Raw genomic sequence first — 21,202 nt, 5'->3', positions numbered from 1 at the left:
CTCTCTTCCGCGGCGCTCCTCTCCGGCTGGTTTGTCCTCTACAGCTATACGCGGCTGGCCTCCGCGCGGGGGCCGCAAATAGTAAAGCTTAACTTCCTTAACTTTTCCCATTCATTCTCTATGGTAGTTCTCATCACTACGGATGTAATATATTTCTGACCACTATGGAGATTTGGGGGGCGCTGTTTCCCCCTTTTGGTAGAGTTAAGAGAACCCCGTTTCTTAAGGTTTTGAGTGAGTGACGGGTCACAGCATCAGCGGTAAACAACAACACTGTTATACAGCATTTATTGTGGCTTTTTCTCACGACTTTGACAACGAGTTCAAACAATCAAACGTAAGTGTGGCTCACTTTTACAGTACTTATAGGCCCCAAGTGATGTTGACAAACCAGTTTTATGATAGTTTAATGAAGTAGTTTTGACAGGTACGAACCGGGGGGGCTGTTAGCTCAGGTAGCGGGCTAGTAGTTTAAAGATGGAGAATGTTAAGGTAAAGTTTACAGTATGTCAGCTTTAATGCTAATGTAAGCTCATTTTATCAACGAGAGAGAGAGGCAGGAATAACTGTTCATTCATTCTTTATGAATGTCTCTCCTCCTGACTGTAAAATCATACCTTATTGACTCTTTTACCGTGATTCATTAAAAAACAGAATAACGTTTGAAGCCTTTGTGCGATCATTGTGTTAGCTCATTACTTGTCAATGGGAATGTTTAGATCCAGTTATATTTCAGGAGGCGTTAGTGTACATGTAGGATGAGGTTGAATGAGCATGAAATACTTTTAATTATATTTATTAGGTATCACACTTTCCATTATCTGTTCGTGTATGTATATCTATGAATCAATCTTTCTATCTTAGGCCTGTATCTGTCTGTCTATAACGTTTGTTAGATCAGGTGTTGTTATTTAGTGTTGTTACTTAGTAATTGAATATGCTGGTTATTTTCAGTTTTGATAAAGATGATTCAACAGTATGATCATTGTTACTTCATATGACTTGTGTGTTGCTGTGAACAGAATATGAAGAGGATGGTTGACTTCTTCCCTGGAAGAGTCAGAGTGTCCTTCAGGAAGGGTCCATCAGGTCATCTCCGTCAGGACCCCTCTGATGAGGCCATGAAAATAAAAAAACATCCTGCCCTTCAGGACAAGTCCCCCCCTCAGAAGCACGACCTAGTGAGGACGAATGCCCTTACTGTGGTTTTTCAGAGGGGAGGGGATGTGTCCGACAAACTGGAGGTGATGGGGGAGTACGTTCTCCAGTTTGGAAAATACAAGGGGAAATCCTACAGGTGGCTCCTTGAAAATGATGTAGGCTACACCGTCTACCTCTTTAACAAGGTAGAAGAGGAGGAGCAGGCAGGGACCTTCTGCGCTCAGGGCCACAGAAAGGACAGCCTGTTGTCGTTCCTCGAATATGCCAGGAGCTTCCGGGAAGTTGAGGATCTCAGGGAGTACCTACTTTCCAGGAAGCCCGTACCACCAGCGGCGTCAGAGGATGACAACACTGTTGGCTTTGGAACCAGGGCCAGGGATACCTGGAGGCAGATCTGGGAGAGCAGAGCAGATGGTTACGCTGCCTTTATTTTAGGTCGTAGCTGTGTAAACAACAGCAAAATGCACCATCTGCAGACCTATCTCCAGAAGCAGAAGAAAGCCGAGTCCTGCCGAACACCTCCAGCAGTCTCTGCTGCCTCCACACCACCATGCAGCAGTCTGGGTCAGTTCACAAATATGTAAACACTAATTTTATTCAAACATTTCAAGATTCTAACACAGCTTTAATGTTGTTGATCTTTTAGTGATGGAGCAGGATGAGGACCTGGAGAGGGAAATGCTCACTCTGTCCCCATCTAAGGATTTCACTGAGCCACGTAGGTGGAGCTAAATTATAGCAGAATTATTTTGTTCTCTCACCATACATGATACAAGTTTAATGCCACCTTTACTTTCAGGGCCACAAGCAGAAGTCCCAAGGGCCACAGCTGTGCCTCCAGCAACAGGTTTCCTTTGTCTAATGAAGGGAGAATTCTGTATTCAACAGGATTCTCCTGACATCACTTTGTCCTTACAACTAGTTTGTTATTTTGGCCGTGTTCTGGTCTGTTATGATGATTGTGTTCTTTTGCTCTCCCACTAACCAAAGGACTTAACATTTCAGCAATGATGGTAAGTGTTTTCTTTATTGCATGTTTTGAATGAGGTCATTCAAGGATGTGGCATGTAAAAAAACCCATCAGGCTTTGAGATGTAGCTTGGATACAGGTTTACAAGCCAAATCCTTGATTGACAGGTGTTACAGTGACTGAACTTTGATAGTGTTTCTGTTCTCTACCTGTTTTCACCTACAATGTTTAAAAGCATCATGTTTCTCCGTTTCTAATAAATAAGAATTCGGTTTACAATAGTGTATTTTCAATCTGTAATGTCAGTTAGTGACACAGGAAACAGGTAAAGACAGAACATGAAGTTAAACAAGCTTGACTTTGTGAATAAAATAACACAGACTTGTTCCAACAGCACGCAGGACTCAGCCAGAGGCCACAGTCTCCAGAGCTGCTCAGGCCAGTTACTCCCCTAAAGATGTCACCCCGGTAAAAGGTATTTACATTGCTTTTCTTCTCATTTTTAAATGCAGATGTGTGAATTGCTTTTGATTTGAGTGACGATCCCTTTTCTTTTAATCCCATGAATACAGCCAAGGTCCCATTACCAGTGCCGCCCCAGCTGCTTGCCATTGCTCCACAGCTCGGGATTAAAGAGTCTCTTCCTGGAGGTAAAAACTCTAATGTCTCATATGCTTCATGATTAAAAACCTGAAGCACTTATTTGTTTTTAATTATTACACCTCACATGTCCTACCTGTTTTGTTCCACTATTGTAGAGTCATCTTTACAGAACGTGGCTCCTGTTGGAGCACCGGGAGACACCGTCCATGACCCAGGTATGATTTTCTTAGTCTCAGTATAAATCATTGTAGTAATTAACACAGAGCTCTCTTTATTTTTCTTTTATTGAGGATGTCCTGTGGTATCTTATTGTGGGTTTTACAGCTCTGTCCTGTCCAGAACCTCCAGTCCAGCAGCCTGAAGCGCCCGTCCCCTCCTATGATCAGGATGTTGCTAGGTGGAACTGCTCCCAACAGCAGAAAATATGGATGAAGGCTGAGATGGAATTACTTGGGCTCTGGCCAGGTTCACGTCCAGTGCGGCACGCCATGAACATGCTGTCTCTGTGGCGTCATCCACCTCAGCCTGAGCTCATAGATTCAGTCTATGAGCTGCCGTCGCCCAAGTACTTTCAGCTGCATCCATTTTTCATCTGGAAGCCGGAGCACCAGATCATGGAGAGGCTGAGGAACAACTATCAGCTGCCTTGTCTCCATGGTTGTTCCACTCCGCAGGTAGCTTCCTCTGGCGTTGGGCGGCCAAGAGTGATCATCGGCGTCAGCGGCCAGTACTACATCCTAGCTTCGCGGCTCACCTGCAAAGCTTGCAAAAAGTACTGGTACGCTGACAAGCCCCAATGGCTGGAGAAGCTACCGAAGCGCATCAGCAACATCGTGCCAGCTCTCCTCACCTTCAAAAAGGCCATCTGCAAGTCTGTGATGGACGAGATGAGGCGCAGCGGCAGATCACCAGAGGACATGGCGAAGCAGCTGACGGAGGCGCTCCACCTGAAGTTTGAGAGAGCTCACCTGGCCTACCTGCACAGCGTCCAGAACATCAGGGACGCTGAAGCAGGAGTCTACGGTCAGAAGACCATCTCTGGGCTCCTCAGACAGGCGGACACTCCCGCTCCATTCGGTGGGTACTCCGACATCGACGGCTGGAACGGAGTGTCCCTCTCATCTCACTACCTGGTGGACTGCCTGGTCAGCGAGTATGAGCGGCAGGAGGAGCTCCTCACTCTGCTGCTTCAGGGGACCTTTGGACAGGCGCTCAGGGCGGATCACACCCGCAAGGTGGCTAGGAAGGTCGCCCTCTCCACCGGCACAATGTCTTCCTACGCCATCATGAATGAGAACTGGATGATCCTGAGCTGGGTGATGCTGCAGTCAGAGTGCGACCAGTCACTTCACCCGATGTATGAGGGTCTGGCTCGTCGCTACGCTGCAGCTGGAGTGGACAAGGCCCAGTACCAGTGGGTGGACAGGTATGAAGAACGAGCTGGAATCATGAGTTTAAACAGTGACTTGTGTTCTGTGGTCTGTTTCATTGTTATTAGTTCAATTTACTCACTTTACAACTTAGTTTATTTACAGTAACAATGATGTTAACAGTTTGAGTTAACTGACCCTTTTTTAGTCTAAAGCACAGAACAAATGTTTAATAGAGAACATGTCCAGTAACACACTTCAAAACCGGTATGAGACTCATTTTTTATTAAAAAAATACTGAAAGATATTTTTCACACAATGTCATTTCTTTTTAATGTTTTAGGGACTGCTGTGCAGCCTTTAAGGTCCTGGATCCTGGGGCTCGGGAGCACCTCTCGTGGGACAGCTGGAGGACAACAGAGGCTACAGTGGCAGAGGCAACCTCATGAAACCTGGCTAATGTCTGTGCTGCGAGGAGCAAGTTTAACACTGGCATTACTGTCAAGTTAGACTTGTTTCACTGCATGCGGCGTTTTACCAGGGAGTGTGTCTCTGAGCACCATCCTCTGTACAGCTCCTTTTGCCAGTTCCTCTCTGCAGCTTTCATCGTTGTGGACCAGGAGGATCTTCAACGGCTGAAGGAGGCGTACACGTTCTGCAGAATCTCTCCTGCTAACCCCACCAAGCAGCACATCAGAGAGCACTGCAGGACGAAGGTGCCACAGCCCCGAGAGCTGCTGCAGAGGGTTGAAGACGTCCTTCAACACTTCTTCCTGGCAAAGGATCCCAACGATGTGCTCCTCTTCAAAGCCTCCATGCTGAAAGTGTGGAGGATTCAGCGGATCCACATCCTCAGAGGCTGCCTGAGTGATCCAGAGGCTGGGGAGGGAATCCTTTACAGGTATGGTGGCACTCTGCAGCTCAACTACACCAAGGGCGAGGGAGCTGCTGTACCTGTTTGGATCCCCGTAAGAGGCACGTCTCAGCAGGAGGGGTTCCACTTTCACCAGGCACAGTGGGTGACAGGCAACCGGGTGTCCAGTGAGCTGTTTCAGGCCCAAGCCATGACGGGAGTGGCGCGCTGGAACTTCCAGAGGCTGGTGGACCTGAAACTACCCGGTGTGGAGCTCCCTGCTGTGTTCGACCCTCTGTTACTTGCCCAGCTGAACACAGCATCTTTGCAGGTGACAGGGAGGGCGAAATACCCAGTCCTCCAGGTGACCTCCAGGGACACAGGGGAGAGGTTTGGGCTGCGCTATGTGGAGCCAGGCTGCCGTCCTGTTGTTCTGAGCTTTGACAAGGAGCCTCAGAACATTTTAGCTCCGGTAGCCGTGGAGCCGCCGCCGCAGCAGCAGCAGCAGCAGCAGCAGCAGCAGCAGCAGCAGCAGCAGCAGCAGCAGCAGACTTCTTCCCAGGATGAAGTGCATCCCTCCTCTGCTGCTGAAGCCTCCACAGAGTCTCAGGTAATCTAGATGACTCACTCACTTTCAGTTAATGACTAATATTTAGACTTCTTTACTCAACTTTGCTCTGTTTAATGCCACAATGCAGGAAACCAGTAGCACCGTGCAGGAGGATCCAGTGGGAGCTGTGCCGGTCCTGTCATCTCAGCTGAGCTCTGGCGCAGTGTCCCACACCCTGCCTTCACCCTCGTCTGCCTCAGTCAAAGCAGAAACACTGGCTTTGATGGACACAGGTCATTCAAACTACCACCTACTACTCCTCCTCACATAAACCTGATAGTTAAAATCAGCTGTGAACAGTTTGGTTGAATTCATTTCCTAAATGTATTTTTAGGAAATACAAAGAATAACTGTTAAAGCTTCTGTATTACGGTTATAAAACCTCAAGAATCTTTGAGTTCAGAAATGTAACATGTTTAACTTTTCATACATTATAATAATCACTTTGAACAACAGTACTCTGCTGTAACATATTAACAAACTAATGCTTTATTTTTTAGGCTTGCCGTTGCTACCCGTTTCCTCCTCTCCTCGGGCCACCCGCACTGGTCCCATCAAGACAGGTGGTCTGGTTCAGGTCCTGGACCACAGCCGGTGGACAGGGCCCATGAGAGCGGCCATCGATGAGCTCCTGATAAAGCACCACGGGGAAAAAGGCCTGTTGAAGCAGGTGGATGCAGACTATGCTGCCATGGTGCACAGGGCATGCACTGACCCCAACAGCCTTCTGCATCCTACCACCTGCCAGCATATCTCGAGATATGTGAAGCATCTGGCCAAACTAAAAAACACCAGCTCCTCTCTCAACACCAGCCCAGAGAAAGTCCTGGAGACTCAGAGGCTGTGGCAGAGTTTGACCTCTGGCAGCCAAACAGTCAGTGTTCCTGTCACAATCCTTCCTCCAGCTACTCTCAATCCTCCACCTGTGACTTCCCCACAGGAGGAGTCAATGAGCCGGGCTGCAGTGGAGAAGATAGTGACAGAGATTCTGGACAAGCAGCAGCAGCATCAACAACAACAACAACAACAACAACAACAACAACAACAACAACAGCAGCAGAAGAAGAAGTTTACCAGGAACTGTTTGGCATGTGGTCAGCCAAAGTCCAGATATCTTGGCGATGGCTCTTCAGTCCACTTCTTCTATCAAGGCAGCAATGTGAAATATTTCTATTGCTCCACAAAGGTCTATATGACCTACAGGGATCAGGGCCTTAACAATCCCAGAATGCCTTTTGAGGACTTTGCTGCCTCTCCATTTTTTCAGCGGGAGTTGGAGGCTGCCAAACAGAGGGGGGCAGAATGGAAGAAGGTGACAGAGGAGAGGGCAAAGAGGAAGGCTGCAGTGCAGCTGCCAGTGGGTCGCCTGTGCAGGGCCTGTCACCAGCCATTAAAGCAGGGTCCAGACAGCCCTCATGTACATACATACTTCCCGGGGGTGCCAGGGAAGTACATCTACTGCCCCTCCAAAGTTTTCTCCTTGTACAAGGCACAGGGTATGGTCAAGGAGATGAACTGGACAGAGTTTCAGCAGTCTGGCTTTTTTGACGCTGAAAAGAACAGATGGCTCACAGAAAAGCCAAAGTGACTGCCTGAGCCCTATTGTTGTAAATATGTAAATATATAAATATGTAAATATGTAAATATATAACTATGTAAATACAGAAAAATATGTTTAGACATTCATTCTGTTTATATACTTTGTATTTCTCTTAATGTTATATTTCACCTGTTTGGGGTTTTATGAGTGATTTTGTGTGTTTAATAATTCAGAGCTCTGCTGTTCTTTATTGATCTTTATTGTTATTTTTGTTTATCTATATAGTTGTTGTTGTTATAGGATACAATGTGTGCATTGAGCTGTGTGAGGTAAACAGAGGCTACAATAATTCAATAGAAGTTTTCTTTCAGTTCATCAGTGTAGTCTCTAGTTGTCTTGCATGCTGAGGGGCCTTTAAATGTTCAGGGTAGTAATGATGCAAAACCAAATTGACCCTTTTTTTCCAAATCGAAATGACAGCTGGCCATCTTGTGTTGTAGTCAGCCGATGTAAAGGTCTTCAGAGTTGGTAGTGTGGTCCACGACTCACTGAGCACAATCACCATCCGAGTCCTTTCCAAGCTCCGTTTCCACACCGTCACCATGGCATGTAAAGACAAGATCAGCAGAGAGATACAATTTATATCTTTGCCCACAGTGGGTTACCAAAATCAACACAACATGAAAGTTCCTCACAGCGGCTGTGAAGCACTTGTTTATATTTAGAATACATTGAAAATGTGTTGTATTGGTCAGACTTGTCTTTATTGTGCTAAAATAAAACTTCTTGAAGGTGTTTGTGTTTTTCTGTCATTACTTGATATAATCATTTTCTTAGCTTACACTTGCACATAATAATTAATAAACATCTGCTTATTATTCTCACTGACTTCATGGACTTTGGTAAGTGACACTGTAGCAGTGTATTTGGTAAACCGGTCATTTTCTAGTTATCTTTAAAAGGTCATCGTTTTGGTGTGCACTGAAACATACAGTTATTGTTATCATTAAATTCAATTAAATCAGTAATTAGCAACATTATTGTCTAATCTTTATTTCCATCATGTGGGATTACTATTTCCCAAAACCAGTTTGTACATTTCGCCTGAAATGTAGAAATCTAGCTGTTTCAGATCATAGGAATACAATGTGCAGCATCAAGACTCACCGGGGATCGAGCGCATGACATGAATCATCGACCAACTGTGACGAAAGCACCGGTTTCCGTAGTGTAGTGGTTATCACGTTCGCCTCACACGCGAAAGGTCCCCAGTTCGAAACTGGGCGGAAACACTTTGATGCGTTGCTGTTGTTTCCAGTGGAGATTGCCGCACTTATCAGAAAGTGGCCAGTCGTAAGGAGTAGGTGTGGGACGGTCGTGAAGCTGCAGGAACGCATTCTGGAACCAAGTCCGAAACAAAGCATTTCAGAAGTCTCAATTTAGCGTATGACAAAGAGGAGGCAATATTGCAACTGCCACTCAAACAAGACAGTGTGCTGTACAAACATCTAACATCTTCACAGTCCCACCGAGATTTGAACTCAGATCACTGGATTCAAAGTCCAGAGTGCTCACCATTACACCATGGAACCAGCTTGAAGGTTGCGCACGCAGTTGTGAACATGTTTCTCACTTGACTTCAGCCTACCTACTGTTGCGACAGATACTGCTCTGTAACAGGACTGAGCTCAAGTCCAAGCGACCAGAAACCTCAGCTAAGCCAAAGCTGTGTTCACAAACTAAAGGACTAGTAATATCAGCAGAGCAATTGGTACTCAAGTTGTACACATGAGCAAAGCCAGGTACCTGCAACTGGATTTTTGTAGAAACTGCTTTGGCCTTCCATTAGTCTTCCTCCCCACTGCAAGGAGCGATGTCTTCGTCCTCCAGCCCAAAAGGTTGTTCTTGTTGTTGCCAGGTGAAAACAGTAGCAGTCTGCACCCTGAATGGAGCCAAAAGGTTTGTTACGTGACCGTGTCGGCGTGCCGCGCCCTGTGACCATGCTGCCCATCTAGTCAGGATGGCCGAGCGGTCTAAGGCGCTGCGTTCAGGTCGCAGTCTCCCCTGGAGGCGTGGGTTCGAATCCCACTTCTGACATGACGTGCTTTTCCCTGCCACTGTTGTCTGCCACATGATGCTGACAGAGATTACTCATCAAGTCTTTACACGGCAGGCGGCATGAAGACAATAAAACACTGTGCTCGTAGTACGGCGGGCGTGCCTGACACGCTAAACTGAGACGGTGCCGTTTGTGTGGCCTCTGACTCCTGCTTTTTGCACGTGTTGCTCTCAGCAAAGAATGAACATGCTGCTCTCAGCCTCAGCCCTCGTAGCTGACCACGTTACTTTAGACAGCCAGTTAAAGTTGCTTTTTCATGCGGTCGTCTGTTTCACTGGTATTTCTTAGTGCCTACCGTCTCTTGTTGTGTGCACAGTAACAACCATACATGTTGATGGCATGTAAGACCGTGTTCGACAGCTGTCTCCGGAAGCCATGCGACGGTGCCATGGTGTAATGGTTAGCACTCTGGACTCTGAATCCAGCGATCCGAGTTCAAATCTCGGTGGGACCTGCTTTTGAGGTGTCGCAGGTGCCTTGCGACTGGTCGGACGGCAAGCAACACAGGTGCCCAGCACCAGTGAGCCCTTGAACAATCCAAGGGTTATCGGGTTATCGGGTCAGCCGATCCTCCTGAAAGGTTCAGAGGCCACTGTAAATTCCGGCTCGTACTAACCATCAAATGGAACTGTAGTCGCTCTTAACAGCGCATGCATGCCCTACTGATGTAAAGCATAGTGTACACATTGGACTGGAATTTGCTGATGAAGGCAAAAGGCAGGGATGAACCAATGAACTCATCCTGCTTTACTTACGGTACATTGATGACTGCTTGGTTGGCAATTTGATTTAGATTGCCTCCATTGTAGTAGGGAAGGTTAACCCTTCCTCAGCTCACCTCGGCTGGAGAGCAGCACGAGCTTGAAGCCCCTGTCCTTGTGGGTAAAACAATTAGCTGCTGGTAGGAAGCATAAGTCTCCCCGTCGGGGAATCGAACCCCGGTCTTCCGCGTGACAGGCGGAGATACTGTCCACTATACTAACGAGGACGTGTGCCCTTGTGGTCCCTGGCACACGACCGCGGTCTTCCTGTCTTTACCAGGACAGTGCAGACATTCCGAGGGAGGCATGGCCAACTATGGGGTCCAATATACGACACACAGCAGGTCCGGAGCCTTAGTTCCCCCTTTACTGAAGAGCCCACAAAAGCGCATTGTGGGAGGCAGGGTCGCAGCCGGTGCCAAGCAGTTGGGTTGAACTCTTTCTTGTGTTAGATATTGATCGTTGTCACATAATAAGAGCAACTGAGGGCTGGTGCATTCGTCTCCTCTTGATGGCTTTTCGTGCCTTCGTTGTGTATGAAACACATGAGCAGTCTTTCACGATGCTCTCAAATATCTGTGTGAGCAGACTGTATGTGTTGATGAGGGCGGTGGCGCTTACGGGCGCTTCCTTCAGGATGGCTGTGCACAAAGCTGGGTGGGGGAAAAATCTGAAAATAGCCACAACAGGAAACTGGACTACACCGCTGCGCAGCATCAAGACTCACCGGGGATCGAGCGCATGACATGAATCATCGACCAACTGTGACCAAAGCACCGGTTTCCGTAGTGTAGTGGTTATCACGTTCGCCTCACACGCGAAAGGTCCCCAGTTCGAAACTGGGCGGAAACACTTTGATGCGTTGCTGTTGTTTCCAGTGGAGATTGCCGCACTTATCAGAAAGTGGCCAGTCGTAAGGAGTAGGTGTGGGACGGTCGTGAAGCTGCAGGAACGCATTCTGGAACCAAGTCCGAAACAAAGCATTTCAGAACTCTCAATTTAGCGTATGACAAAGAGGAGGCAATATTGCAACTGCCACTCAAACAAGACAGTGTGCTATACAAACATCTAACATCTTCGCAGTCCCACCGAGATTTGAACTCGGATCACTGGATTCAAAGTCCAGAGTGCTCACCATTACACCATGGAACCAGCTTGAAGGTTGCGCACGCAGTTGTGAACATGTTTCTCACTTGACTTCAGCCTACCTACTGTTGCGATAGATACTGCCCTGTAACAGGACTGAGCTCAAGTCCAAGCGACCAGAAACCTCAGCTAAGCCAAAGCTGTGTTCACAAACTAAAGGACTAGTAATATCAGCAGAGCAATTGGTACTCAAGTTGTACACATGAGCAAAGCCAGGTACCTGCAACTGGATTTTTGTAGAAACTGCTTTGGCCTTCCATTAGTCTTCCTCCCCACTGCAAGGAGCGATGTCTTCGTCCTCCAGCCCAAAAGGTTGTTCTTGTTGTTGCCAGGTGAAAACAGTAGCAGTCTGCACCCTGAATGGAGCCAAAAGGTTTGTTACGTGACCGTGTCGGCGTGCCGCGCCCTGTGACCGTGCTGCCCATCTAGTCAGGATGGCCGAGCGGTCTAAGGCGCTGCGTTCAGGTCGCAGTCTCCCCTGGAGGCGTGGGTTCGAATCCCACTTCTGACATGACGTGCTTTTCCCTGCCACTGTTGTCTGCCACATGATGCTGACAGAGATTACTCATCAAGTCTTTACACGGCAGGCGGCATGAAGACAATAAAACACTGTGCTCGTAGTACGGCGGGCGTGCCTGACACGCTAAACTGAGACGGTGCCGTTTGTGTGGCCTCTGACTCCTGCTTTTTGCACGTGTTGCTCTCAGCAAAGAATGAACATGCTGCTCTCAGCCTCAGCCCTCGTAGCTGACCACGTTACTTTAGACAGCCAGTTAAAGTTGCTTTTTCATGCGGTCGTCTGTTTCACTGGTATTTCTTAGTGCCTACCGTCTCTTGTTGTGTGCACAGTAACAACCATACATGTTGATGGCATGTAAGACCGTGTTCGACAGCTGTCTCCGGAAGCCATGCGACGGTGCCATGGTGTAATGGTTAGCACTCTGGACTCTGAATCCAGCGATCCGAGTTCAAATCTCGGTGGGACCTGCTTTTGAGGTGTCGCAGGTGCCTTGCGACTGGTCGGACGGCAAGCAACACAGGTGCCCAGCACCAGTGAGCCCTTGAACAATCCAAGGGTTATCGGGTTATCGGGTCAGCCGATCCTCCTGAAAGGTTCAGAGGCCACTGTAAATTCCGGCTCGTACTAACCATCAAATGGAACTGTAGTCGCTCTAACAGCGCATGCATGCCCTACTGATGTAAAGCATAGTGTACACATTGGACTGGAATTTGCTGATGAAGGCAAAAGGCAGGGATGAACCAATGAACTCATCCTGCTTTACTTACGGTACATTGATGACTGCTTGGTTGGCAATTTGATTTAGATTGCCTCCATTGTAGTAGGGAAGGTTAACCCTTCCTCAGCTCACCTCGGCTGGAGAGCAGCACGAGCTTGAAGCCCCTGTCCTTGTGGGTAAAACAATTAGCTGCTGGTAGGAAGCATAAGTCTCCCCGTCGGGGAATCGAACCCCGGTCTTCCGCGTGACAGGCGGAGATACTGTCCACTATACTAACGAGGACGTGTGCCCTTGTGGTCCCTGGCACACGACCGCGGTCTTCCTGTCTTTACCAGGACAGTGCAGACATTCCGAGGGAGGCATGGCCAACTATGGGGTCCAATATACGACACACAGCAGGTCCGGAGCCTTAGTTCCCCCTTTACTGAAGAGCCCACAAAAGCGCATTGTGGGAGGCAGGGTCGCATAGCCAAGCAGTTGGGTTGAACTCTTTCTTGTGTTAGATATTGATCGTTGTCACATAATAAGAGCAACTGAGGGCTGGTGCATTCGTCTCCTCTTGATGGCTTTTCGTGCCTTCGTTGTGTATTAAACACATACGCAGTCTTTCACGATGCTCTCAAATATCTGTGTGAGCAGACTGTATGTGTTGATGAGGGCGGTGGCGCTTACGGGCGCTTCCTTCAGGATGGCTGTGCACAAAGCTGGGTGGGGGAAAAATCTGAAAATAGCCACAACAGGAAACTGGACTACACCGCTGCGCAGCATCAAGACTCACCGGGGATCGAGCGCATGACATGAATCATCGACCAACTGTGACCAAAGCACCGGTTTCCGTAGTGTAGTGGTTATCACGTTCGCCTCACACGCGAAAGGTCCCCAGTTCGAAACTGGGCGGAAACACTTTGATGCGTTGCTGTTGTTTCCAGTGGAGATTGCCGCACTTATCAGAAAGTGGCCAGTCGTAAGGAGTAGGTGTGGGACGGTCGTGAAGCTGCAGGAACGCATTCTGGAACCAAGTCCGAAACAAAGCATTTCAGAAGTCTCAATTTAGCGTATGACAAAGAGGAGGCAATATTGCAACTGCCACTCAAACAAGACAGTGTGCTGTACAAACATCTAACATCTTCGCAGTCCCACCGAGATTTGAACTCGGATCACTGGATTCAAAGTCCAGAGTGCTCACCATTACACCATGGAACCAGCTTGAAGGTTGCGCACGCAGTTGTGAACATGTTTCTCACTTGACTTCAGCCTACCTACTGTTGCGATAGATACTGCCCTGTAACAGGACTGAGCTCAAGTCCAAGCGACCAGAAACCTCAGCTAAGCCAAAGCTGTGTTCACAAACTAAAGGACTAGTAATATCAGCAGAGCAATTGGTACTCAAGTTGTACACATGAGCAAAGCCAGGTACCTGCAACTGGATTTTTGTAGAAACTGCTTTGGCCTTCCATTAGTCTTCCTCCCCACTGCAAGGAGCGATGTCTTCGTCCTCCAGCCCAAAAGGTTGTTCTTGTTGTTGCCAGGTGAAAACAGTAGCAGTCTGCACCCTGAATGGAGCCAAAAGGTTTGTTACGTGACCGTGTCGGCGTGCCGCGCCCTGTGACCGTGCTGCCCATCTAGTCAGGATGGCCGAGCGGTCTAAGGCGCTGCGTTCAGGTCGCAGTCTCCCCTGGAGGCGTGGGTTCGAATCCCACTTCTGACATGACGTGCTTTTCCCTGCCACTGTTGTCTGCCACATGATGCTGACAGAGATTACTCATCAAGTCTTTACACGGCAGGCGGCATGAAGACAATAAAACACTGTGCTCGTAGTACGGCGGGCGTGCCTGACACGCTAAACTGAGACGGTGCCGTTTGTGTGGCCTCTGACTCCTGCTTTTTGCACGTGTTGCTCTCAGCAAAGAATGAACATGCTGCTCTCAGCCTCAGCCCTCGTAGCTGACCACGTTACTTTAGACAGCCAGTTAAAGTTGCTTTTTCATGCGGTCGTCTGTTTCACTGGTATTTCTTAGTGCCTACCGTCTCTTGTTGTGTGCACAGTAACAACCATACATGTTGATGGCATGTAAGACCGTGTTCGACAGCTGTCTCTGGAAGCCATGCGACGGTGCCATGGTGTAATGGTTAGCACTCTGGACTCTGAATCCAGCGATCCGAGTTCAAATCTCGGTGGGACCTGCTTTTGAGGTGTCGCAGGTGCCTTGCGACTGGTCGGACGGCAAGCAACACAGGTGCCCAGCACCAGTGAGCCCTTGAACAATCCAAGGGTTATCGGGTTATCGGGTCAGCCGATCCTCCTGAAAGGTTCAGAGGCCACTGTAAATTCCGGCTCGTACTAACCATCAAATGGAACTGTAGTCGCTCTTAACAGCGCATGCATGCCCTACTGATGTAAAGCATAGTGTACACATTGGACTGGAATTTGCTGATGAAGGCAAAAGGCAGGGATGAACCAATGAACTCATCCTGCTTTACTTACGGTACATTGATGACTGCTTGGTTGGCAATTTGATTTAGATTGCCTCCATTGTAGTAGGGAAGGTTAACCCTTCCTCAGCTCACCTCGGCTGGAGAGCAGCACGAGCTTGAAGCCCCTGTCCTTGTGGGTAAAACAATTAGCTGCTGGTAGGAAGCATAAGTCTCCCCGTCGGGGAATCGAACCCCGGTCTTCCGCGTGACAGGCGGAGATACTGTCCACTATACTAACGAGGACGTGTGCCCTTGTGGCCCCTGGCGCACGACCGGCGTCTTCCTGTCTTTACCAGGACAGTGCAGACATTCCGAGGGAGGCATGGCCAACTATGGGGTCCAATATACGACACACAGCAGGTCCGGAGCCTTAGTTCCCCCTTTACTGAAGAGCCCACAAAAGAGCATTGTGGGAGGCAGGGTCGCAGCCGGTGCCAAGCAGTTGGGTTGAACTCTTTCTTGTGTTAGATATTGATCGTTGTCACATAATAAGAGCAACTGAGGGCTGGTGCATTCGTCTCCTCTTGATGGCTTTTCGTGCCTTCGTTGTGTATTAAACACATGAGCAGTCTTTCACGATGCTCTCAAATATCTGTGTGAGCAGACTGTATGTGTTGATGAGGGCGGTGGCGCTTACGGGGGCTTCCTTCAGGATGGCTGTGCACAAAGCTGGGTGGGGGAAAAATCTGAAAATAGCCACAACAGGAAACTGGACTACACCGCTGCGCAGCATCAAGACTCACCGGGGATCGAGCGCATGACATGAATCATCGACCATCTGTGACGAAAGCACCGGTTTCCGTAGTGTAGTGGTTATCACGTTCGCCTCACACGCGAAAGGTCCCCAGTTCGAAACTGGGCGGAAACACTTTGATGCGTTGCTGTTGTTTCCAGTGGAGATTGCCGCACTTATCAGAAAGTGGCCAGTCGTAAGGAGTAGGTGTGGGACGGTCGTGAAGCTGCAGGAACGCATTCTGGAACCAAGTCCGAAACAAAGCATTTCAGAACTCTCAATTTAGCGTATGACAAAGAGGAGGCAATATTGCAACTGCCACTCAAACAAGACAGTGTGCTGTACAAACATCTAACATCTTCGCAGTCCCACCGAGATTTGAACTCGGATCACTGGATTCAAAGTCCAGAGTGCTCACCATTACACCATGGAACCAGCTTGAAGGTTGCGCACGCAGTTGTGAACATGTTTCTCACTTGACTTCAGCCTACCTACTGTTGCGATAGATACTGCTCTGTAACAGGACTGAGCTCAAGTCCAAGCGACCAGAAACCTCAGCTAAGCCAAAGCTGTGTTCACAAACTAAAGGACTAGTAATATCAGCAGAGCAATTGGTACTCAAGTTGTACACATGAGCAAAGCCAGGTACCTGCAACTGGATTTTTGTAGAAACTGCTTTGGCCTTCCATTAGTCTTCCTCCCCACTGCAAGGAGCGATGTCTTCGTCCTCCAGCCCAAAAGGTTGTTCTTGTTGTTGCCAGGTGAAAACAGTAGCAGTCTGCACCCTGAATGGAGCCAAAAGGTTTGTTACGTGACCGTGTCGGCGTGCCGCGCCCTGTGACCGCGCTGCCCATCTAGTCAGGATGGCCGAGCGGTCTAAGGCGCTGCGTTCAGGTCGCAGTCTCCCCTGGAGGCGTGGGTTCGAATCCCACTTCTGACATGACGTGCTTTTCCCTGCCACTGTTGTCTGCCACATGATGCTGACAGAGATTACTCATCAAGTCTTTACACGGCAGGCGGCATGAAGACAATAAAACACTGTGCTCGTAGTACGGCGGGCGTGCCTGACACGCTAAACTGAGACGGTGCCGTTTGTGTGGCCTCTGACTCCTGCTTTTTGCACGTGTTGCTCTCAGCAAAGAATGAACATGCTGCTCTCAGCCTCAGCCCTCGTAGCTGACCACGTTACTTTAGACAGCCAGTTAAAGTTGCTTTTTCATGCGGTCGTCTGTTTCACTGGTATTTCTTAGTGCCTACCGTCTCTTGTTGTGTGCACAGTAACAACCATACATGTTGATGGCATGTAAGACCGTGTTCGACAGCTGTCTCTGGAAGCCATGCGACGGTGCCATGGTGTAATGGTTAGCACTCTGGACTCTGAATCCAGCGATCCGAGTTCAAATCTCGGTGGGACCTGCTTTTGAGGTGTCGCAGGTGCCTTGCGACTGGTCGGACGGCAAGCAACACAGGTGCCCAGCACCAGTGAGCCCTTGAACAATCCAAGGGTTATCGGGTTATCGGGTCAGCCGATCCTCCTGAAAGGTTCAGAGGCCACTGTAAATTCCGGCTCGTACTAACCATCAAATGGAACTGTAGTCGCTCTTAACAGCGCATGCATGCCCTACTGATGTAAAGCATAGTGTACACATTGGACTGGAATTTGCTGATGAAGGCAAAAGGCAGGGATGAACCAATGAACTCATCCTGCTTTACTTACGGTACATTGATGACTGCTTGGTTGGCAATTTGATTTAGATTGCCTCCATTGTAGTAGGGAAGGTTAACCCTTCCTCAGCTCACCTCGGCTGGAGAGCAGCACGAGCTTGAAGCCCCTGTCCTTGTGGGTAAAACAATTAGCTGCTGGTAGGAAGCATAAGTCTCCCCGTCGGGGAATCGAACCCCGGTCTTCCGCGTGACAGGCGGAGATACTGTCCACTATACTAACGAGGACGTGTGCCCTTGTGGTCCCTGGCACACGACCGCGGTCTTCCTGTCTTTACCAGGACAGTGCAGACATTCCGAAGTATCCAAGATGGCGCCACGGACGGTCGCCCTGGTACTGCGCTCTCTCGTACTTGTTGCGTTTTTCTCTTTTCTTGTATCTTTATGCTCCGCTTCTCTGGTTTCTTTTACCAGAGAAGAACTTGTTAACATTGGACAGTCCTCTGCCGAACTTTTTACACCGGTTCTCATTGAACCTTTAAGTTACACAGAGATTCTTGCTGGTGGAGCCGCAGCTCTCTATGGTCTTTGCCGGAGACGCCGGCGCCGGGGCAAGCGAGCAGGCGTGCTCGTCAGACTGAGACAGCGGGGGTTACGCAGTGCGCTCCCGTCCATTCACCTGGCGAATGTCCGCTCCCTGGCAAACAAGATGGATGAACTGCTGCTCCTCAACTCAAGAAACACGGACTTTTGCAGATCCGCCGCCCTGTGTTTCACTGAAACCTGGCTCAGTGAACACATCCCAGACAGCTCGCTGCACTTACCGGACTTTCAGCTCCACAGAGCGGACCGCGTAAAGGAACTCTCTGGGAAGGCGAGAGGAGGCGGAATCTGTTTCTACATAACGAAGGTTGGTGTACAGATACCACAGTGTTGAAGAAGTCATGCAGTCCAAATCTGGAGACTCTTTTCATAAACTGCAAACCCTTCTATTCGCTGCGGGAGTTCTCCTCCTTTATTCTGGTCGGCGTCTACATCCCACCTCAGGCCTGCGTAACGGAGGCGTTACAGCACCTGGCTGACCAGATTACAGACGTGGAGAAAAAACATCCTGACTCTCTGCTCATCATTCTCGGGGATTTTAACAGAGCAAATTTAACCCACGAACTACCTAAATACAGACAACATATAAAGTGTCCCACCAGGGAGTCTAACACTCTGGACCACTGCTACACAGTAATAAAGGACTCATATCGCTCTGTCCCCCGTGCAGCTTTAGGACTATCTGATCACTGTCTGATTCATCTCATCCCGACCTACAGGCAGAAGTTAAAAACGGCTAAGCCTGTAGTTAGGACTGTGAAGAAGTGGACGGAGGAGTCAAAGCAGGAGTTACAAGCCTGCTTTGATTGCACTGATTGGAGTGTTTTTGAAGCTGCATCAGGAAACCTCAATGAACTCACTGACACTGTGACTTCATACATCAACTTCTGTGAGGACATGTGTGTGCAGACCAGGACCTTCTGCACATACAACAACAATAAGCCCTGGTTCACACCTCAACTGAGGAAGCTGCGTCAGGCCAAAGAAGAGGCCTACAGGAGTGGGGACCGGGACCTGTTCAAGCAGGCCAGAAACAAACTGACGAGAGGGATCAAGGTAGCTAAGAGGAGCTACACTGAGAAGTTAAAACAGAGCTTCTCTGCCAACGACCCCTCAGAAGTTTGGAGAGGCCTGCGTGAAGTTACAAGCTACAGGAGACCCTCCCCCCACCCTGAAGGTAACAAAAGACTAGCTGACGACCTGAACAGCTTCTACTGCAGGTTTTCACACCCCACACCCGAACACTCTGATTTACCTGGCCCCCCCACAAGCCCCTCCCCACCCCCCTCTGACCCCCCACCTGCGCTGACGATCTGTGAAGATGAGGTAATCCAGCTCTTCCAGAGACAAAAGACCAAGAAGGCTCCAGGACCAGACGGCGTGTCCCCCTCCTGCCTGAGAGTCTGTGCTGAGCAGCTGGCCCCCATCTTCACAAAGATCTTCAACACATCGCTGGAGCTGTGTGAAGTGCCCTCATGCTTCAAAAGCTCCACCATCATCCCAGTCCCAAAGAAACCCACCATCACAGGACTCAATGACTACAGGCCCGTCGCCCTGACGTCTGTGGTCATGAAGTCCTTCGAGAGACTAGTGTTGAGCCACCTGAAAGACATCACAGGCCCCCTGCTGGACCCCCTGCAGTTTGCCTATCGGGCAAACAGGTCGGTGGAGGATGCAGTCAATATGGGTCTGAACTACATCCTGCATCACCTGGACTCCCCCAGGACCTACGCTAGGATCCTGTTTGTGGACTTCAGCTCTGCGTTCAATACCATCATACCAGACATCCTGCACCAGAAACTCACCCAGCTCACAGTGCCGGCCTCCATCTGTCAGTGGATCACCAACTTCCTGACGGACAGGAGACAGCAGGTGAGGCTGGGGAGCATCAAATCCAGCACCCGGACCATCAGCACTGGCGCCCCACAGGGATGTGTTCTCTCCCCACTGCTCTTCTCCCTCTACACCAATGACTGCACCTCAGGGGACCCCTCGGTGAAACTCCTGAAGTTTGCAGACGACACCACCGTCATCGGTCTCATCCAGGACGGAGACGAGTCTGCTTACAGACAGGAGGTGGAACAGCTGGCCCTCTGGTGTAGTCAGAACCATCTGGAGCTGAACCCGCTCAAGACGGTAGAGATGACAGTGGACTTCAGGAGAAGCCCCCCCCCACTCCCCCCCCTCACCATCCTGAACAGCACTGTGTCTACTGTGGACTCTTTCAGGTTCCTGGGATCCACTATTTCCCGGGACCTGAGGTGGACCTCCCACATAGACACAATCAGAAAAAAGGCCCAGCAGAGGATGTACTTCCTGCGTCAGCTCAGGAAGTTCAACCTGCCTCAGGAGCTGCTGATCATGTTCTACACCTCCATCATCCAGTCTGTTCTGTGTACCTCCATCACTGTCTGGTTTGGCTCTGCAACCAAACTAGACAAACACAGACTGCAGCGGACTATAAGGACTGCAGAGAAAATCATCGGTGTCGACCTGCCCCCCATCCAGGACTTGTACCGGTCCCGGGCCAGGAAACGGGCAGGGAGCATTACCGCTGACCCCTCACACCCTGGACACAAATTCTTCAAACTCCTCCCCTCCGGCAGGCGCTACAGATCACTGTGCGCCAAAACAACCCGCCATAAGAACAGTTTCTTCCCCCAGGCTGTCACTCTGATGAACACTAAACCATAACAGTGTCATACCTGTCAGATAAATACTCTCTGTAAATATACATGTAGATATACAATGCAACAATTCTCAAGCAGAATTCCATATTTCTATTTTTTGTATTATTTAACTTCTATTTTATAATGTAAAACTACCTCTGCAACTCACCACTGCACTTTATCATATTATTTAGCCTGTACATATTAGTCAAGCTATTTGTTGTTTCTTTGTATTTATAGCTAAGGTTATTGTTATTATATTTTCATTTTATTTTTTATTGTAGTTCTTATTCTTATTCCTATTCTGCCTTGTACAAAGAGAGCACAGTTTACCAAAGTCAAATTCCTTGTGTGTTCAAGCATACTTGGCGAATAAAGCTGATTCTGATTCTGATTCTGATTCTGATTCTGAGGGAGGCATGGCCAACTATGGGGTCCAATATACGACACACAGCAGGTCCGGAGCCTTAGTTCCCCCTTTACTGAAGAGCCCACAAAAGCGCATTGTGGGAGGCAGGGTCGTATAGCCAAGCAGTTGGGTTGAACTCTTTCTTGTTGATCTCGGAAGCTAAGCAGGGTCGGGCCTGGTTAGTACTTGGATGGGAGACCGCCTGGGAATACCAGGTGCTGTAAGCTTTTTTCTTTTTTTCAAATTTCTCTGCAGAAAAAGCGGCCTGACTGAAAAGAGG

The 21,202-nt window shown here is 49.0% G+C and overlaps 2 protein-coding genes and 20 non-coding genes across 22 annotated transcripts; 14 read left to right on the top strand and 8 right to left on the bottom strand.

Annotated features, from left to right (window-relative positions):
• Positions 1-1,407: 1,407 nt before the first annotated feature.
• LOC117805457 lies at positions 1,408-4,553 on the top strand. The gene is made up of 8 exons (XM_034674187.1): positions 1,408-1,725; positions 1,808-1,879; positions 1,961-2,008; positions 2,526-2,606; positions 2,704-2,781; positions 2,890-2,949; positions 3,059-4,160; positions 4,448-4,553. Exons 1-8 carry the CDS (start codon positions 1,623-1,625, stop codon positions 4,551-4,553), a joined length of 1,650 nt encoding a protein of 549 aa, XP_034530078.1. The 5' UTR covers positions 1,408-1,622.
• Positions 4,554-4,561: 8 nt separating this feature from the next.
• On the top strand, positions 4,562-7,155 carry LOC117805456. Its single transcript, XM_034674186.1, has 3 exons — positions 4,562-5,567; positions 5,656-5,800; positions 6,068-7,155. The coding sequence occupies exons 1-3, from the start codon at positions 4,629-4,631 to the stop codon at positions 7,153-7,155; spliced, it is 2,172 nt and encodes a 723-aa protein (XP_034530077.1). The 5' UTR covers positions 4,562-4,628.
• Positions 7,156-8,326: 1,171 nt separating this feature from the next.
• Positions 8,327-8,399, top strand: trnav-cac. Its single transcript has one exon. It is a non-coding gene; the product is annotated as a tRNA-Val (tRNA).
• Positions 8,400-8,627: 228 nt separating this feature from the next.
• Positions 8,628-8,699, bottom strand: trnaq-uug. The gene has a single exon. It is a non-coding gene; the product is annotated as a tRNA-Gln (tRNA).
• A 422-nt stretch (positions 8,700-9,121) lies between these two features.
• On the top strand, positions 9,122-9,204 carry trnal-cag. The gene has a single exon. It is a non-coding gene; the product is annotated as a tRNA-Leu (tRNA).
• Positions 9,205-9,608: 404 nt separating this feature from the next.
• Positions 9,609-9,680, top strand: trnaq-cug. The gene has a single exon. It is a non-coding gene; the product is annotated as a tRNA-Gln (tRNA).
• Positions 9,681-10,142: 462 nt separating this feature from the next.
• On the bottom strand, positions 10,143-10,214 carry trnad-guc. The gene has a single exon. It is a non-coding gene; the product is annotated as a tRNA-Asp (tRNA).
• A 552-nt stretch (positions 10,215-10,766) lies between these two features.
• Positions 10,767-10,839, top strand: trnav-cac. The gene has a single exon. It is a non-coding gene; the product is annotated as a tRNA-Val (tRNA).
• A 228-nt stretch (positions 10,840-11,067) lies between these two features.
• trnaq-uug lies at positions 11,068-11,139 on the bottom strand. The gene has a single exon. It is a non-coding gene; the product is annotated as a tRNA-Gln (tRNA).
• Positions 11,140-11,561: 422 nt separating this feature from the next.
• trnal-cag lies at positions 11,562-11,644 on the top strand. The gene has a single exon. It is a non-coding gene; the product is annotated as a tRNA-Leu (tRNA).
• Positions 11,645-12,048: 404 nt separating this feature from the next.
• Positions 12,049-12,120, top strand: trnaq-cug. The gene has a single exon. It is a non-coding gene; the product is annotated as a tRNA-Gln (tRNA).
• A 461-nt stretch (positions 12,121-12,581) lies between these two features.
• On the bottom strand, positions 12,582-12,653 carry trnad-guc. Its single transcript has one exon. It is a non-coding gene; the product is annotated as a tRNA-Asp (tRNA).
• A 548-nt stretch (positions 12,654-13,201) lies between these two features.
• On the top strand, positions 13,202-13,274 carry trnav-cac. Its single transcript has one exon. It is a non-coding gene; the product is annotated as a tRNA-Val (tRNA).
• A 228-nt stretch (positions 13,275-13,502) lies between these two features.
• On the bottom strand, positions 13,503-13,574 carry trnaq-uug. The gene has a single exon. It is a non-coding gene; the product is annotated as a tRNA-Gln (tRNA).
• Positions 13,575-13,996: 422 nt separating this feature from the next.
• On the top strand, positions 13,997-14,079 carry trnal-cag. Its single transcript has one exon. It is a non-coding gene; the product is annotated as a tRNA-Leu (tRNA).
• Positions 14,080-14,483: 404 nt separating this feature from the next.
• Positions 14,484-14,555, top strand: trnaq-cug. Its single transcript has one exon. It is a non-coding gene; the product is annotated as a tRNA-Gln (tRNA).
• A 462-nt stretch (positions 14,556-15,017) lies between these two features.
• Positions 15,018-15,089, bottom strand: trnad-guc. The gene has a single exon. It is a non-coding gene; the product is annotated as a tRNA-Asp (tRNA).
• A 552-nt stretch (positions 15,090-15,641) lies between these two features.
• Positions 15,642-15,714, top strand: trnav-cac. Its single transcript has one exon. It is a non-coding gene; the product is annotated as a tRNA-Val (tRNA).
• Positions 15,715-15,942: 228 nt separating this feature from the next.
• On the bottom strand, positions 15,943-16,014 carry trnaq-uug. The gene has a single exon. It is a non-coding gene; the product is annotated as a tRNA-Gln (tRNA).
• A 422-nt stretch (positions 16,015-16,436) lies between these two features.
• trnal-cag lies at positions 16,437-16,519 on the top strand. Its single transcript has one exon. It is a non-coding gene; the product is annotated as a tRNA-Leu (tRNA).
• Positions 16,520-16,923: 404 nt separating this feature from the next.
• On the top strand, positions 16,924-16,995 carry trnaq-cug. The gene has a single exon. It is a non-coding gene; the product is annotated as a tRNA-Gln (tRNA).
• A 462-nt stretch (positions 16,996-17,457) lies between these two features.
• Positions 17,458-17,529, bottom strand: trnad-guc. The gene has a single exon. It is a non-coding gene; the product is annotated as a tRNA-Asp (tRNA).
• Positions 17,530-21,202: the final 3,673 nt, after the last annotated feature.

This window comes from Notolabrus celidotus, chromosome 21 (genome assembly GCF_009762535.1).
Source record: "Notolabrus celidotus isolate fNotCel1 chromosome 21, fNotCel1.pri, whole genome shotgun sequence".
Taxonomy (NCBI): Eukaryota; Metazoa; Chordata; class Actinopteri; order Labriformes; family Labridae; genus Notolabrus; species Notolabrus celidotus.
This window is presented reverse-complemented; position numbering and strand designations above follow the sequence as displayed.

Coding starts and splice junctions, on each gene's coding strand:
- LOC117805457 (XM_034674187.1), top strand. CDS start 1,623: ATGCACCATCTGCAGACCTATCTCCAGAAGCAGAAGAAAGCCGAGTCC. Junction 2,950..3,058: donor AGACACCGTCCATGACCCAG/GTATGATTTTCT, acceptor TGGGTTTTACAG/CTCTGTCCTGTCCAGAACCT. Junction 4,161..4,447: donor CAGTACCAGTGGGTGGACAG/GTATGAAGAACG, acceptor TTAATGTTTTAG/GGACTGCTGTGCAGCCTTTA.
- LOC117805456 (XM_034674186.1), top strand. CDS start 4,629: ATGCGGCGTTTTACCAGGGAGTGTGTCTCTGAGCACCATCCTCTGTAC. Junction 5,568..5,655: donor AAGCCTCCACAGAGTCTCAG/GTAATCTAGATG, acceptor GCCACAATGCAG/GAAACCAGTAGCACCGTGCA. Junction 5,801..6,067: donor ACTGGCTTTGATGGACACAG/GTCATTCAAACT, acceptor TTTATTTTTTAG/GCTTGCCGTTGCTACCCGTT.